The sequence below is a fragment of the Zootoca vivipara genome, chromosome 13 (assembly GCF_965207765.1).
Source record: "Zootoca vivipara chromosome 13, rZooViv2.hap1.1, whole genome shotgun sequence".
Lineage (NCBI taxonomy): Eukaryota > Metazoa > Chordata > Lepidosauria > Squamata > Lacertidae > Zootoca > Zootoca vivipara.
The window spans coordinates 938,331-954,006 of NC_142596.1; the positions used below are offsets into that span (position 1 = coordinate 938,331).

The window sequence follows — 15,676 nt, forward strand, 5'->3', positions numbered from 1 at the left end:
TTTCCCTTTCTGTCTGTCTCCCTGCCTTCTGCCATACCCGCCCTAAGAAGCAGCTCTGGGAAGAAGAAGAAGAAGAAGAAGAAGAAGAAGAAGAAGAAGAAGAAGAAGAAGAAGAAGAAGAAGAAGAAGAAGAAGAAGAAGAAGAAGAAGCATTTCCAGGACTCTTGTGCTTTCCTACCCTTTTACAGTGTTGGGGAAAGGCGTTGTTGTTGTTGATATACTGCCCTATACCTGGAGGTCTCAGGGTGGTTCACAGAAAAGTCAAGGCGGTTCCTGTTTTGCTTATGAGCACTCATAATGGGTATTCAGCAGACCACTGTCAGAATGTTGGGCTAGCCAGCCTGTGATGATTTATATACTGTACATATATATATGTAAAAGGTCCATGTTTTCTGTTGGAAGCCGCCCAGAGTGGCTGGGGAAACCCAGCCAGATGGGCAGGGTATAAATAATAAATTATTATTATTATTATTATTATTATTATTATTATTATTATTATTATTATTATTATGTTTGTTAAATTCCACTTTTCTCCGAAACCGCTTTGATTGCATTCAAATTTGGCCACAATGTCACATGCAAATACGCAAGTGTTTGCATGCACTTAGATTGGACATATGTCATACCTGTGACAGGTAAAAACCTGAATTTGTCTTTAAAAAAACATAGCACCCTCCAGTGGACATCAAAGGAACAGACGCCATTGTGTAGCAAAAGGGCCATAATCCCGCCCCCTCCTCTTCCTCCTAACTCCCCATCAAGGCCTCTCCAGAATTGCAGCCGACTGCCCCAAGACCCAGCCCGCCCCAGGAACCAGGCCACCCCAGAGGCTGCACCGCCAACCTACACCCAGACCACCCCGGGAGCCAGACCGCCCTGGAGGCCGCACTGCCTACCAGGAGCCAGACCACCCCAGGAACCAGGCCGCCCCGGGAGTCAAACCGCTCTGGAGGCCACAGCCCCGACCCCCCCGGGAACCAGGCCGGGTCCCACAAGCCCCGTTCTTGATGGAGCCCACACCCCAAGAACCAGTCCGACACCGCAGGCCCAGGCCTGGCTTGGGCCCCGATGTCCCTTCCATTCCACGGAGGACTGTCCAGGTAAGACACAACATATCAGACCCAGCCTCCATAACTTTACACCGTGGTGACTTCCCCCACTAACCCCCCCCCCACATAAATCCCACCTTGGAACCCCTGACCACCTCCATGTTACACTGAGTCTGTAACACCACCTACCCTCAAGAACTTCCCACCATACCGCCTTGCCCCACTAGCCCCCCACCCCACCCAACTCCCACCTCGGGACCCCTGACTGTCTCCATGTTACACTGACTCTCCAACACCACCCACCCTTAAGAACTTCGAAGCAGGCCAACTTCCCCACTAGCCTCTATACCTAAGACACCCCTACTTATATTGCACAGATCCGTACAATATTTTCCCATTTTATTATGTTTCCCCATTTTATTTTATTTATTTTTAAATTTCTTCCTTATTTCTCAGTTTAATCAAACTCCTTTAGTACATCAAAATAATGCCTCGCAAAAGAAACTTAGTTCGTTGTACTTGCAGACCGCAAGCGACGCAACGAGTAATTACAAATCAAACTCGGGAGGAACGTTCATCAACAAGGGGGGAAGATGACCTTATGCGCCGGGGGAAACAGAGAGAGGGGTGTCGTTACGTCATACGCCTGGCCTAGGAAACGGGGACCCTGACTGGGCCACAGCAACGCATGGCTGGGTACAGCTAGTATTTTATAGAATTAATCCATGGTTTGATTGTTAGTTAGATTTTCTTTATTGAAAAATAAGTATAAAATTACAACTGTGCAAGGTAAAATAAGACATGAATAGAAATATAATAAAATAGCACCCATGTTAAAAAAAGACTATAAACATTACAAGATTGTTATTGTACTTATCCTAAACCTAACCTAATACAGTGTTTATAAAAATGCTTTCCAAACATCGCAAAATTTGTCCATGGCAAGTCTATGTCCATGTGTTGCAAATTTCTACATATCTTTTTTCCATTCGTTGAAGGGAACCTCATTTTTATTCTTCCAGTTCATCAATACCTGTATTTTTGCCATAGTAAGGGAACAGAGAGTCCATTCATATTGTCCCTTTGTATTGGATATATAATTCAAAAGTATATTTTTCCTCTGCAAATTTAAGAGTTTTCTGTACAGTCAGTCGTTTCTATTCTCTTCTGCCAAAATTTTACCAATGTAGGATATTGGAAGAACATATGTTTTAAATTCACCGCTTGACTGTAACCTTCCCAAAAAAACCTCGAAGTGGTTTTCCAAAAATATATAGCAATAAAATTATCAATATAAAGAATTAATAATAATTTAAGACTTTTGGGGGGAAAGTAGGCTAAGAATTTTCTAAGTTGCTAAACGTGGGTAGGCTAGGCTAAACAATTTTTTTCAGCAGACACCGAAAAGAGTGCAGGGAAGGGACCTGCCTGACGTCAGTGGGCAGGGAGTTCCAAAGTGTAGGTGCTGCCACAATCAGGGATTGTGGAAGAGATGATGATAAGTGGCACCTGCACCAGGGCCAGTTCCGCAGATGGGAGTGTTGAATTGGCCTATATGGAGCATCACAATACAGTTGTTGTTGTTTAGTCGTTTAGTTGTGTCCGACTCCTCGTGACCCTATGGACCAGAGCACGCCAGGCACTCCTGTCTTCCACTGCCTCCCGCAGTTTGGTCAGACTCATGTTCGTAGCTTCGAGAACACTGTCCAACCTTCTCGTCCTCTGTCGTCCCCTTCTCCTTGTGCCCTCCATCTTTCCCAACATCAGGGTCTTTTCCAGGGAGTCTTCTCTTCTCATGAGGTGGCCGAAGTATTGGAGCCTCAGCTTCAGGATCTGTCCTTCCAATGAGCACTCAGGGCTGATTTCCTTCAGAATGGATAGGTTTGATCTTCTTGCAGTCCATGGGACTCTCAAGAGTCTCCTCCAGCATCAATTCTTCGGCGATCAGCCTTCTTTATGGTCCAGCTCTCACTTCCATACATCACTACTGGGAAAACCATAGCTTGAACTATACGGACCTTTGTCGGCAAGGTGATGTCTCTGCTTTTTAAGATGCTGTCTAGGTTTGCCATTGCTTTTCTCCCAAGAAGCAGGCGTCTTCTAATTTCGTGACTGCAGTCACCATCTGCAGTGATCATGGAACTCCTCCTCAGCAGTAGTACAGTATTATTATTATTCCTGATTGAGCTCAGTGACGCTCGTCTTCTTCCTTTCTTGTTAAGTACTGGCCTTGGCTGCTTCTCCAGGCCGATATAGTTACACAGCGGGTTGCTTTCGCGAGAGTTAACCCCCTTCTCTTTGTTACCTTGCACCAGCCTTTTGCTGGGAAATGGAGCCCCCTGAAGTGATAGCTCCGAAAAAGTGAGGTGTTTTGCACATTCCGGGATGAAGGCAGACGTGGTCCTGGCAGTTCGATTTCCCTTTGTGCCGATTCAGACCAGGTGACCTCCCTGACCAGGTGCCTGCTCCCCCCTCCCCCTGTGCCACGTAATACAAGCCCAGGAAAGAGCCTCACTCTTGGATCACTTGGGGGGGGGCTTAATAATTGATGCTCCAGTAAGCTCAGAGAGGGCCTTGAAACCCAAACCAGTTTGTCCCAGCCCAGGTCTGCTGGTTCAGCTTCTTTCCTTTCTTATGTTTAGTTAGGGCTGGCAAATTAGAACATGTTTAGCTGGTCAGAATTTAACCGGCCTATTGGGAATTTTTGCTCCCATGTCATCCTGACCGGGGGGGGGGGGTCCTTAAGAACACCTCTTGCACCCTTGGCACCGGAGAGGAACACAGGCGCCTGTCTCATACTGAGTCAGACCAGTGGTCCACAGAGCTCAGTACTGACCACACTGACTGGCAGCAGTGGCTCTCCAGGATTTCAGATGGTGGACCTTTCATCTATCAATGAGGAAAATAAAATAAAATAAAATAAAAAATTCACTCTCATGAGTGAAGTGCAGGGGCTCTTTTTGGTCTGGCTTACCTAACTTTTAAGCTGACTGGGGGTGGTGATTATGGTTTTTTTTTTCCTTCTTTATTTAGTTCTTAAAATTTATATACAACTTGATTGTAAAAAAAAACCCCTCAAAGCAGTATTTGTGATTGTTCTTGCTTTCATTCTGTAAAGCATCTCACTGGCGTGCCGACTATTGCAGCCTTCCTGGCTTCCTGCGCTTCAGTTCAAGACTCCTCTCATGGGGCCTTTTCAGACCAGGAAGTGCCGGCAGCCAGGGAGGTTACTAATACCTTTATTGTCAATGTACAACCTGTGTACAGTGAAATTAACCGAGCCCCCCCCCCCCAACACTCAATCTCATTGCACTCTGTGTGCTTGTTGGAAAACACACCAACCCCGAAAGTCAGTTGCACTATATTATTTTCCATTCAGCAGCCTAACAGCCCACGGACAGAAACTGTTTTTAGCCTGATTATACTTCTATATCTCCTGCCTGAGGGTAGAAGATTAAAGAGGTGCTGGCCGGGGTGTGAACCATCCCTGAGAATTTTTCTCACTCTCCTAAGGCAACGATCCCTTGCGATGTCATGCGGGCTCAGGGGACAGCCCATGATATCATGTGCTGTCAGGGCCGGTGTGTCCATTTAGGCGAACTAGGCACTTGCCTAGAGTGCGTAAATGGAGGGGGCGCAAAACCCCCGCGCCGCCGCCACCCTCCCACGGCTTGCGCTCCTCCCGCCTATGGAGGAGCAACGAGCGAGCGGTGGCGGTGGCAGCGCCCGTAGCTGAAGCCTTCAGCTATGATTGCTGTTGCTGCCGCTGCCGCTGCCGCAGCCGCCACTCACTCGCTGCCGCCACTGCTGAAGAGCTCACAGCGTCCCCTCCATAGGCGGGAGGTGCGCGAGCAAAAATGAGAGCTCAGCGCCCTCCCGCCTATGGAGGGGATGCAGGGGCGTCAGCGGCATTGTGCACGCGTCATGACGCGCGACACACGCCTGGGGGTGGCGCCAGAAGGTGATTTTGCCTAGGGCGCAAAAAGCCCTAGCGTCGGCGCTGTGTGCTGTGTTCACCACCCTCTGTAAAGACTTTCTGTCTGTGGCTGTCAAGCCAACGTACCACACTGAAGAGAGATGGAGAAATGTTTGCAGCAAAGAAGCAAGCAACCCCCCCCCCCAGCTACTTTGCCAGGTATAAAGGTAAAACCCTCAGACAGGCACCGTCTCTTTTGACAAGTAAGAGAGGCAACATGAAAGAAGTCTATAAATGGAGAAAGTAGGTGGATAAAAGGTTTTCTCCATCTCTCATACTACTCAGACTCATGGACACACAATGAGGTTGAACGTTGGAAGATTCAGGACAGATAAAGAGCAGTACTTTCCCCACCAACAAATAGACAAATTATGCAACTTGCTCCTCCAGGAGGCAGTGGTGGCCCCCAACTTGGATGGCTTTAAAAGAGGATTGGACACATTCATGGCGGAAGAGGCTGTTGGCGCCCACCAACCCCGGTTCCTCTGCGTCTGAGTACCACTTGCTGGGAGCCGCAGGACGGGCGGGGTCTCTTGGGCTTTGTAAGGGTGATTCCCTACAGGGAGCCAGCCCCCATCATCCTAACGTCCACCTCGCCAAGCGCAGGGAGCAGCAGTGGGTCTGAAGAAGCCAGGGGGGAGGGGAAAGACTTGGAGGGAGAGAGAAGCCAGCGTGCGGAATGATGGGAAGGCTCAGGGGAGGAGAGATGCAGGCAAGGGCTCAAGGATGCTGGAGAGCCCTGCCACCACCTTGACAGGGAGGAGACTAAGAGGGCGCAAGAGTTAAGGAGAGCACTGCGACGCAGGTCAAGGGGGAGGCGTTTTGGGGTGCCCTGACTACTTTGCTGGTGTAAGAACAGACGTGCGCCATTGCCGGATTCTGGTTCGGACTGAGAGGTCATGTTTTAAGCTGTCTCTGCACTGTAAATGCTTTGCACAATAAAAGTCTTTAAAGACAAACTGGACTCAAGCGGAGTTACTCTAGAGTAGCCACGGCGACCCTCTGACAGGCTTGGATCCTGCTTGTGGGTTTCCCATGGGGGCATCTGGTTGGCCACTGTGAGAAGAGGATGCAGAACCGGATGGGCCCCTGGCTGGATCCAGCAGATGCTCTGCTCATGTTCGTAGTGTCTTGTCTCTTTGGCAACCACTGAATAAGTTATTCTTCTAAATAGAGAGCTTTATACCTGCTGATTTTATTTAATTATTGTTTCTTACTCTTATTCATTTTATTTCTATACCACTTGATATTTTTAACATTAGTACCTCAAAGTAGTTTGCAATCAACATTAAAACATCTAATATTTAGAATTAAACATTACAGAAGATCAATCATGAAATATAAACTCAAAGCAACATAATTAACAAAAAAGTAAAATATTGTAAAATCATAGAATCATAGAATTGTAGAGTTTGAAGAGACCCCCAAGGGTCATCTTAGCTAGAAAGCATCCATGACAGATGGCCACCCGACCTCTGCTTAAAAACCTCCAAGGAAGGAGAGTCTACCACCTCCTCAGGGAGACCGTTCCATTGTTGAACAGCTCTTACTATCAGAAAGTTCTTCCTGATGTTTAGTCGAAATCATAGAATCATAGAGTTGGAAGAGACCACAAGGGCCATCCAGTCCAACCCCCTGCCAAGCAGGAAACACCACCAAAGCATTCTTGACATATGCCTGTCAAGCCTCTGCTTAAAGACCTCCAAAGAAGACCTCCAAAGAAAATCTCCTCTCTTGTTTGAGTCCTACCCTTCAGAGCTGGGAAAAGCTTGCTCCATCATCTTTTTTATCTTAAAGATTTCAAAACAAGACATTTTACGCAGCAATTTTTTAAAAAAAGTTTCTTAAAGTTTTCAAAATAAGACATTACTAAAGGTAAAACAGCAGAGTTAGCAAGAGAATAATGCATTTTCTTAAACACAGAACGTAATTTTGCTGTTGTTGTTTTAAGCTGTTTTTCTATATGTAATTGTTTTCTAATTGTTCTTACAGATGCCATTGTTTTAAATGTTTTCTATATGCCAGTCCTTTTGGGATGCCACACAGGAAGCGATTCATAAATGAAATGATCACCACCATCCTCTCAAATCAATCAATACTTTTCTTACCACCTTCCCAATGAAAACACCACGTTTCCTTTCTCTTTTTGTCTCCTTTGCAGGATTGCACTTTCTTCACACGAAAGGAAATCCTTCGGTAAGCAGATCACACTTCCTTCTGCTCTGCTGATTTGTGCTGGGGTTGGGGGTGGTGCTCACATCATTCCCAGATTCCTTTTTAGAAGAAAGGGCTTGTGAAGCAAGATAAAAAAAGAGGACTTCTTCATACAGTCCAGTTAAACTATGGAACTCCCTGCCACAGGAGGCATTGATGGCCACCAACCTGGATGGCTTTAAAAGAGGATTGTACAAATTAATGATGGAGGAGAGGTGCTATTGATGTCTGCTAGCCAGGATGGCCATGTTCTACCTCTGCAGTGATGCCTTTGAATAGCTGCGAGAAACTGCAGGAGGGGAGAGGGCTTTTATGCTGGAAACCTGCTTGCCAGTTTCCCACAGGCATCTGCCACTGTGAGAATGGGATGCTGGGTTAGATGGGTCCTAGGCCTGATCCAGCAGGCTGTTTGTATGTTCTTATCAATTTGGTTTAAGAGGTAGAAGATGATCCCATTGAGGGCAAGCTGCTGCCTGGCACCATCTGGCGGCCACCGCCTTGGTCTGCCTGATCTGGACCATTGTTATATCTGCTGAGGACTCATCCGCACAGGCCTTTGTTGGGGGCCCTCCAAGCACAAGTCCATCTAGGCTTCCCAGGCCCAACTCCGAGCGCTTTGTTTTGTCCTGGTGCTTTCCCCTGGAAAACCTGTGTTTTGCCGCTGAATTGGAGCAAACAGCAATCCTCCGAAACTGATAACTGGTTGCTCCGATTCAGCAGTAAAATGTAGGTTTTCCTGGGGGAAGTGCTGGGACAAGCAAACACCCTGCTTGGACCTGGACCTGGAAAGCCTGTGCCTGTGCCTAGAAACATGGAGCAAAGCTAAAGTGTGGATTAGACCAAACTAGCTGTGCCCTTTCCAGGGGTCTGGCAGAGGTCTTTCCTATCACTTCTGCCTTATCTATTGTGGAGATTCCAGGGATTTTGAAGCAGGGACCATACAAACCACACTTTCTACAATGGAGTGATTGTCCTGCTTCCAGTCACTGTCTGACCTTACTACCATTTAGCCCAATGTTGTCTACTCTGGCTGTCAGCTGCTGTCCAAGAACTCAGGCCAGGATTGCTCCTGCCCTCCTAGCTGAGAGCCTCCTGAGATGCCGATCAATGAACATGCTCAGATGATGATGACCTGGACAAGGAGTCTCTGCTCCCTTTTACGGATGTTTTCCATACCAGAAGACATGTCATGTCTTCATGCGACTCATCAACCTTTCAGGCTGGTCTCATCACAAATGTTTTCAGCAGACACTGAAAAGAGTTCTGCACAGTGAAGGCACTGCCTGATGTCAGTGGGCAGGGAGTTCCACAGAGTAGATGCTGCCACACCCAGAGATCCATTTCTTGCAAGTGCAGAACGGGTTTTATGTGGCACTTACAGCAGTGCCAGCTAGTGTAGACCCTGCCTAGGAAATATATGTATTCATTTCAGCAAAAACAGGTGTCACTTCTGTGTTCAGTGTACCTAAAAGGTAAAATAAAAATGAATGGTAATTCTCTGTCCAGCCAAGGCTGCAGGACTTTCAGTTCCCACAAAGAACATAATAGTCTGAGGAGAAGAGAATGTGTCAGGCAGGCACTGGAGGGTGGAATAAGGGAACTGTGCTAATGGGTACAGTTTCCGTTGGTTTATTGATGCCCTGCCTGGCTCACCCTTCCTCACAAATATTTCCCCTTAGGAAGAGGCAACATTTTCTGTCTGCTAGGTATGTTGTATCTTTGGGCTCAGCCAAACCTCCCATCCTTCCCAAACTGGTGTTCTGCTGAAGCTGGACCTCTTGTTTCTCCAAAGTTTTCTTTACCTCCCAAAGATGCTTCCATTCCCCTGCCCAGTCTCTTTGGAAGAGTGCTAGAATTTCTTTCTTTGTTTGGCAGGCATGAGATTAACCCAATCCATCATTTTAAAGAGGCTGTGTGTGGTGTGTGTGTGCTTTTATTTCTCTGCCCTGCTTCTGAATACCAGTTGCTGGAAACCACAGGAGGGGAGAGTATTCTTACGCTGGGATGGGATCCCGCTTGTGAGTTTCCTACAGGCATCTGGGTAGTCACTTTGAGAACAGGAGGCTGGAGCAGATGGGTCGTTGGCCTGATCCAGCAGAGCTCTTAATGCTCTTCTGAACCTCTGGCTTTTGTGTGGCTGGCATGTACCGTGTTTCCCCTTTTTTAAGACACCGTCTTATAACTTTTTTCCCTCAAAAAAACACACAGTGGCTTATTTTCAGGGGGTGTCTTTTTTTAAAAAAAGTGCTGGTACAACTGGGACCCACTGGCTCAGGACGCTCAGTGCTCTCTTCTGCGCGCTGCTGGGCGCGTTGTTGGCGCTGCCAGTTCCGAGCGCCTGCAGGGTGGGGTGGGGGTGGCAGTGCTTTAAACCCCCAACCCTTTAGAAAGCAATGGAAGTTATGGACTGTAACAATCCTTAAGAGGCGCAGGTCTTTAAAAAACCCCTGGTATCACCCTTGAAGCACAGCCTTCCAAAGTCAGGGGGGAAGAGGTCTGTTTAGACAAAGGAAAGGATCGGGGGTGATTCTGCGCCCTGGGACCCACAGAACTACTTTAAAAATCCCAACCTGGGGGGGGGGTCAAATAGTGAAGCCCCATAGCCCTGTAGCAACAGAGGGCACATTCTGAAGCACCCGAGCTGTTCGGTTCCATAAAAAATCCAGGAATTGTAAAATTAACAACAATAATGGGGGGGCACTCTATCCAAAGAGTTAAGAAGGAATGGGAAAGTGTTGAGTTATATATGGAAAAATATGGAAAGGAAAGTTAGTTAAAGATAAAAAATAAATAATTATCGCAAGGGAAAAAATAACATCATAAAGGGTAATAATATTAAATATAAAATAGACAACACAACAGAAAAAGCAAGTATATGACTAAATGAGATCGCACAGGAGTGAGGGAAGTGGGGAGAGAGGGAGGGGGGTAAGGAATGGAAGGAGGCAATGGTTGGAGGAGGGTATAGGGGGATGAATTAAAGGAAAATTAAGACTGAGAGGCGCATGGTTTTTGTTTTTTAAAGATGCAAAGGCTTGCAATCAGCCAAAGTATAGAGCCCAACTTCCAGGAGACTGCGATCTACTTGCGGATTTATAAACTGGAGGTGATCTACCCCCGTTTTATTGGTGTTCAGGTCAGAGTTGTTTTTAGAGAGAGGAAATATCCCATTTTTGAGGTTAAAGTAAAAGTTCCTGACCTTTTTTTATAATGAGGAAATGCTGCTAAAACTCCGTTCTTCATTCCACGAAGGGGAGAGGGGGCGGGGCCGGGTGCTCAAAGACAAAAGAAATGGAAAAGGAGATAGCGATCAACTGCAGCCGGGAGAGGCAGGGGCTGCAGCCGAGTGCTGCTTCGCAAACAAACGGGGGAAAGTGCTTAGAATCCAGAGAACCCAGCTGAAAAACATGAAGCAGCAACAGCAATTGCACACACACCATCCCAAGCCAGCACAGTAACCAAGTCCCAAAAGCAAGAAAGGACTCAGCAAACACTGCTGCGGCCGACGTTGCTGCTGCTGACTCGGGGAGCTCAGTGCTCTCTTCCGCACAGCGCCTATCACTATGGCTTATTTTCGGGGTACGGTTTATATTTCTCAAATGCTTAGAAATGCTGCTATGGCTTATTTTATGACTACGCCTTAAAAAGGGGGAAACACGGTAGCCTGCTGTACAAAGGTGAGAGTTGCACCCATTGCTTTGTCTGCTTTTGCATCTGGCCCCTGAAAACTTTTCCATGTGGAAATGTGGCCCTAGGACTGAAGGGCGTTCTGCACCCTGAACAACTTCTCTCTTTCGTGGCTGCTCATCATCTATTGGTATTCAAAATCTTGAGGTTAACTGCAGCCTTGATGAGTAACCAGGGGTGGACTTTCACTCCAAGATGACAACTCCCCACCTTGCCCTTTCCCAACGGTCAGGCCCTGTGCCCAGTCCCACCTTATCCTCCCTGTAAAAATGTTCAAGAGCGTGGAAGAATTAAATCTGGGAGCCTCTCCTGGCTAATGGATTTCTCCCTGTTTCCTCCTCCTTTCAATGCTAATTTGAAGAAAACCTTTAATGAGGGAATATGATTGATGCTTGTCCACAGAAAGAAAGAAAGAAAGAAAGAAAGAAAGAAAGAAAGAAAGAATTGTGCTCCAAGATCCCATTAGCAACTGGCAATGGATGAAGATAAAAAGCAGGCTTTTCAGGGTAGCTCAGCAGGCATCTCAGTTGGCGCATGGATCTCTGAAAGTGTATGTGGCACAACATCCATGGGAGCACATAACACCTCGGGACTTGGCCTCTGAGAGACGCAACAGGCTCCTGCCTATGGATTCACGGAGGGGGCCGGGTTGCTTTCCACTGAGCCAGCTAATTGGTTCTGGGTCTGTCTGTCACAACATGAAATTACTCCCGAGGAGAATTGCTTCAGCTTGGGATTTTTTGGAAGGCCACAGGCAGAGGCATAGGAAGGTCAGGTGGTACCCGGTGCAGATACTTTCTTGTGTCCCCCCCCCCCATTGGTGGGTTGTTGTTGTTTTTGCCTGCAAAAATGGTTTTACGTTACAGTAATTTAGATTTTCTAACAAAGGAATGTGGATTCTGGGCCTCTGATAGGCTTATTTTTATTTATTATTTATTTAATAAAATTTATTTTAAAATACCTGCAAAGTGGTTTACCAAAACAAAAAACAAAAAACACCACAGCAGTAAAATCAAGAAAAATTAACAATCCTACTTTAGAACATACAAAAGCTAAAATATTAAGATTAAAATTACTTCAACTTCCTAAGCATCTAGGTATGCTTGCCTAAAGAAGAATGCTTTTAGCAGGTGCCCAAAAAGAGTCTAGCAAAGGCACATGCTTTGTTGAATAGGCGGGGAGTTCCAAAGTGCAGGTTATGTGGAACCTGTAGAAGTGCTTGAAACTACTGAAGGGGAGGTTTTATTTATTGTAATTTCACCATGCTCTGTATTTTCTGAAAAGGAAAACATTTATTTAAAAAACAGCAACAATCTAGTCTCATCATGATCAGTGGATGGTGCATAAGATGGGCTGCCATCCTATGCAATCCCCTTGCATCCAATTTGTACCTAAAACTCTGCACAAGCCTGCCTGCACCAGAGAATTGTAGAGTTGGAAGGGACCCCTGAGGGTCATCTAGCCCAACCCCTGGGGCAATGCAGGAATCTCAACTACTGTAGACCATCCCTGACCAATGGCCATCCGTCTTCTGTTTTTTCCCTCAGCCAGGACACATAACAACAGAGACTGGAGGTGGGGGGAAAGATCAATTTTGAAGACTTTACACAGAGAGAAACCCCACACGGGTTTCCCCGCATGTAACGTAACAGGCAGGGTGCCAGCTCAGATGGAGAGAAAGACATTGGGGGAAGGGAGGACCAAAGAGTACCAAGTCTGCCCATTTTATCCTCTTTGGGATGGTGGAGCTAGGGCTCTGGGACCACCCTCCCCAAAATATCTACTTGTCTTCAATGTATTGTTACCACTGCTATTCTATAGTACAGATCCTTTTTAAATTAAACGCTTTCTCTAACATTAAAACGGCAGAAATAATCAGTAGCATAGATACCAAAGGAAAGGCGAGAGAATAGTCCCTAATAGATACAAGGGAGACACAGGATACACAAGCACACAGAAGTAAATAATCCAGCCTTGGGGAGAGGGGTGGGAATGTACAGTTTGCTGTATTTAGCCTCAAGATGGGAGACTGAAAGGGCTTAAAAAACAAAAAATAAAAGTCTTGTGTCTAGGAATATTTTTCTGCAAAAACATCAGACTGGTTGTCAAAAGTGTGAACTTCATTAATAGACCCTATTTAAAGGAATCGGTCAATTATCCACAGAATTTCCCTCATCTTCTTTTTTTGGGGGTCCTAGCTTCATGCAGGGAAAACTGGGGCCAAAGGGGAGGGCAGCCTGCTGAGTGCCCAGGGTGGCGCTGAGCTGCTCCTCCCGGCGCCACGCATGGGCAAAACGAGCGGCAGCGCTGCCATTGTCCCGTGCGCTCCGCTTTCAGGGGCAGCAGAGGCTTTTCAGAGGGGGATCGGGGCCCAAAGGGGGTGCGCAGGCAGCCCGGAAAGTCAGCCTATGTGAAGAAAATGAGACTCAGCCAAGTAGATTCAGCCTGGCCTGGCCAATCAGCTGTGGGCCCAGTCTCATTTTCTTCACATAGGACCCAGGAAGCCCAGCGGAGGGGAGGGCAGTAGGGGGGTTCATAAAAAACTTTTTTGAAAATGCCTGCTCCACACTAGGGATTATATACCGGTAGCTACATCTGAAATTTCATGCATATCAGTTAATATCTTGACCCTCCTCCATGAAAATAGCTCTTTACTTGGCTGTTTTCCTATGTTGTGAGGGCTGTAATTTCAATTCAGTGGAGCAGGGTCAAGAGATTAACTGATATGCATGAAATTTCAGATATAGCTAAATAATCCCTAGTGTAGTGAGATAAGACCTTTGGAGCAGGCATTTTCAAAAAAGAGAGTTTTTTATGAACAGCCCTGGTAGGGCAGTAATTGTTCCTTGATAATTTGCCAGCCCCTCCATGATGGCACCACCTCCCCGGCCCCCTTCCTATGCCCCTGCCTCTGGCTGCCCACCATCCCTTCAGGAGACACCACTGGGAAGGCCCTTTCTCTAGGAGACAACTGCTATAAGCTATAAGCACCACCTCCCCGGCCCCCTTCTTACGCCCCTGACATCAGCTATTGTCTGGCCATAGCCTTTCCCCCATTTCTGTGTTATTTAAGGTTTTTGGATTGTGGTGTCCCAGGGATATATTGAGAAGAGCCAAGCTTGACTGCTGTCCATCCCAGGAGTTTTCTGAGGAAGCTCTGAAAGGACCTCTTCAGGTGGGGGGGGGAGAGATGTCTCCTCACCAGCCAGAGGCTTGTTGGGGCTGCTCAGCTGAGGCAAAGGCAGCTCAGCTGAACAGATTAGGGAAGCCCCCTCCCTGCCCCTTCATCCATCTAGTTTAGTACCGTATTTGTCTACACTGACTGGCAGCAGCTCTCCAAGGATTCCAGTAGGAGTCTCTCTCCACCTTGCGTGGATGGGTGGAGGATTGAACCTGGGACCTTCTGTTTGCAAGGCAGGTGCTCTACCACTGAGCCATGGCCTTTGCCCCCCAGCTGGCATCCAGTCTCTGGCAAACCTCCCTTCCCAGTCCTGAGACCCAGTCCTTTAACTGGAGATGCCAGATATTCAGCTTGAGACCCTTCTGTATGCAAAGTGGGCGGCAGCGTTAACTTGAGTTGCTGTGGTGTCCAAAGCTTCAGCACACAATTTTTTAAAAAAAGAAAACCCACAAACCATAATTTCTCTCCATCACACGTCATTCTCCTCCCCACAATAATGCCTACTCATTTGCAAGCCCATCTGTTTTTTTAAATGTCTCCCTTTAGGCTTCAGGACAAAAAACCTAATTCAGCAAATCCAGGTGCCCAGGAATGCCTTTTGCTCTCCTGCAGAAGCACCACAAATGAAAAGAGAATGTTCAGTCGGCTGGCAAATTGCTGACTGAACATGCCCACCCATCCATTGGCTGAATGTGATATTTATCCTGGATAGCTGCCCGGTTTCTGTGTCACCACCTCACCTGGCCCCTTCTCCCCTCACAGTCAAAGCTGCTTGTCTGGACAGATACAAAATGCACAACAACAATGAAGAACTATGAAAAACATGAATTATATTAGAACCAAAATCCAACCCAAAATAACATTAGCTAACAAAAATCACTTAAATGGCTATAGCCTATGGCATACATTCCAAGTATAACCAACTCTTAAAGTGGTGACGTTATGATGTTTAAAGCAAAGTTCCTCAGTTGTCCTCGTCTGTCCAACGGGTTGCTAGCTAGAAGTCTTCCCGTTTCACTGGTTGGACTCCAGCTTCTTCAAAGGAACGGACTCTATCAATAGAGATAAAGAATAAGAAACTTTAAACCATGGCTAAAAAGCTCCAGCAACTCTACAGTAACATTCATCACTTTGACAAAGTGGACAGAGCAGGGATTGGATAGGTCTGAGTGGAATCCCTCAGCTCCACCTCATCATTGCTCCAAGGTCCTGGCATCCCTTTGCTTCTGCTCCAGTTGAATTCCAGAAGGACTTTGGGATTTCAGAATGTCAGAAGGATTCTGCTCATGTGTCCTAAATTTGTGGGGTGGGAAGAGAAAAATCTTAGAAACTAATATGCAGGGAAAATTGAAATCTATCACTTCTAAGTTTGAAAAAATGTGTAAATATAATTTCTTATCAGCACCATTATCCCACTTTTAGAAGATAAATTCTTCTGAAGCAGCTTACAAGTAAAATTAAAAAACAAACAAACAGTAATAAGCTCACATTATCAGGATACTTCCCACAGTGGTGGTGTTCTTCTTGTTTTTTTATTTTTTATTTATATTGTTACATCATTACAATTTG

At 46.5% G+C, this 15,676-nt stretch overlaps 1 protein-coding gene across 1 annotated transcript in view; it reads left to right on the plus strand.

Moving 5' to 3' along the window:
• The window catches only part of CIB2 (calcium and integrin binding family member 2), a 37,285-nt gene that overhangs the window by 5,442 nt on the left and 16,167 nt on the right, over window positions 1-15,676 (plus strand). Inside the window, exon 2 of the mRNA XM_035138231.3 lies at window positions 7,187-7,221. Within this exon, the coding sequence (XP_034994122.1) occupies window positions 7,187-7,221 (35 nt within the window). The remainder of the gene's footprint in view (window positions 1-7,186; window positions 7,222-15,676) is intronic.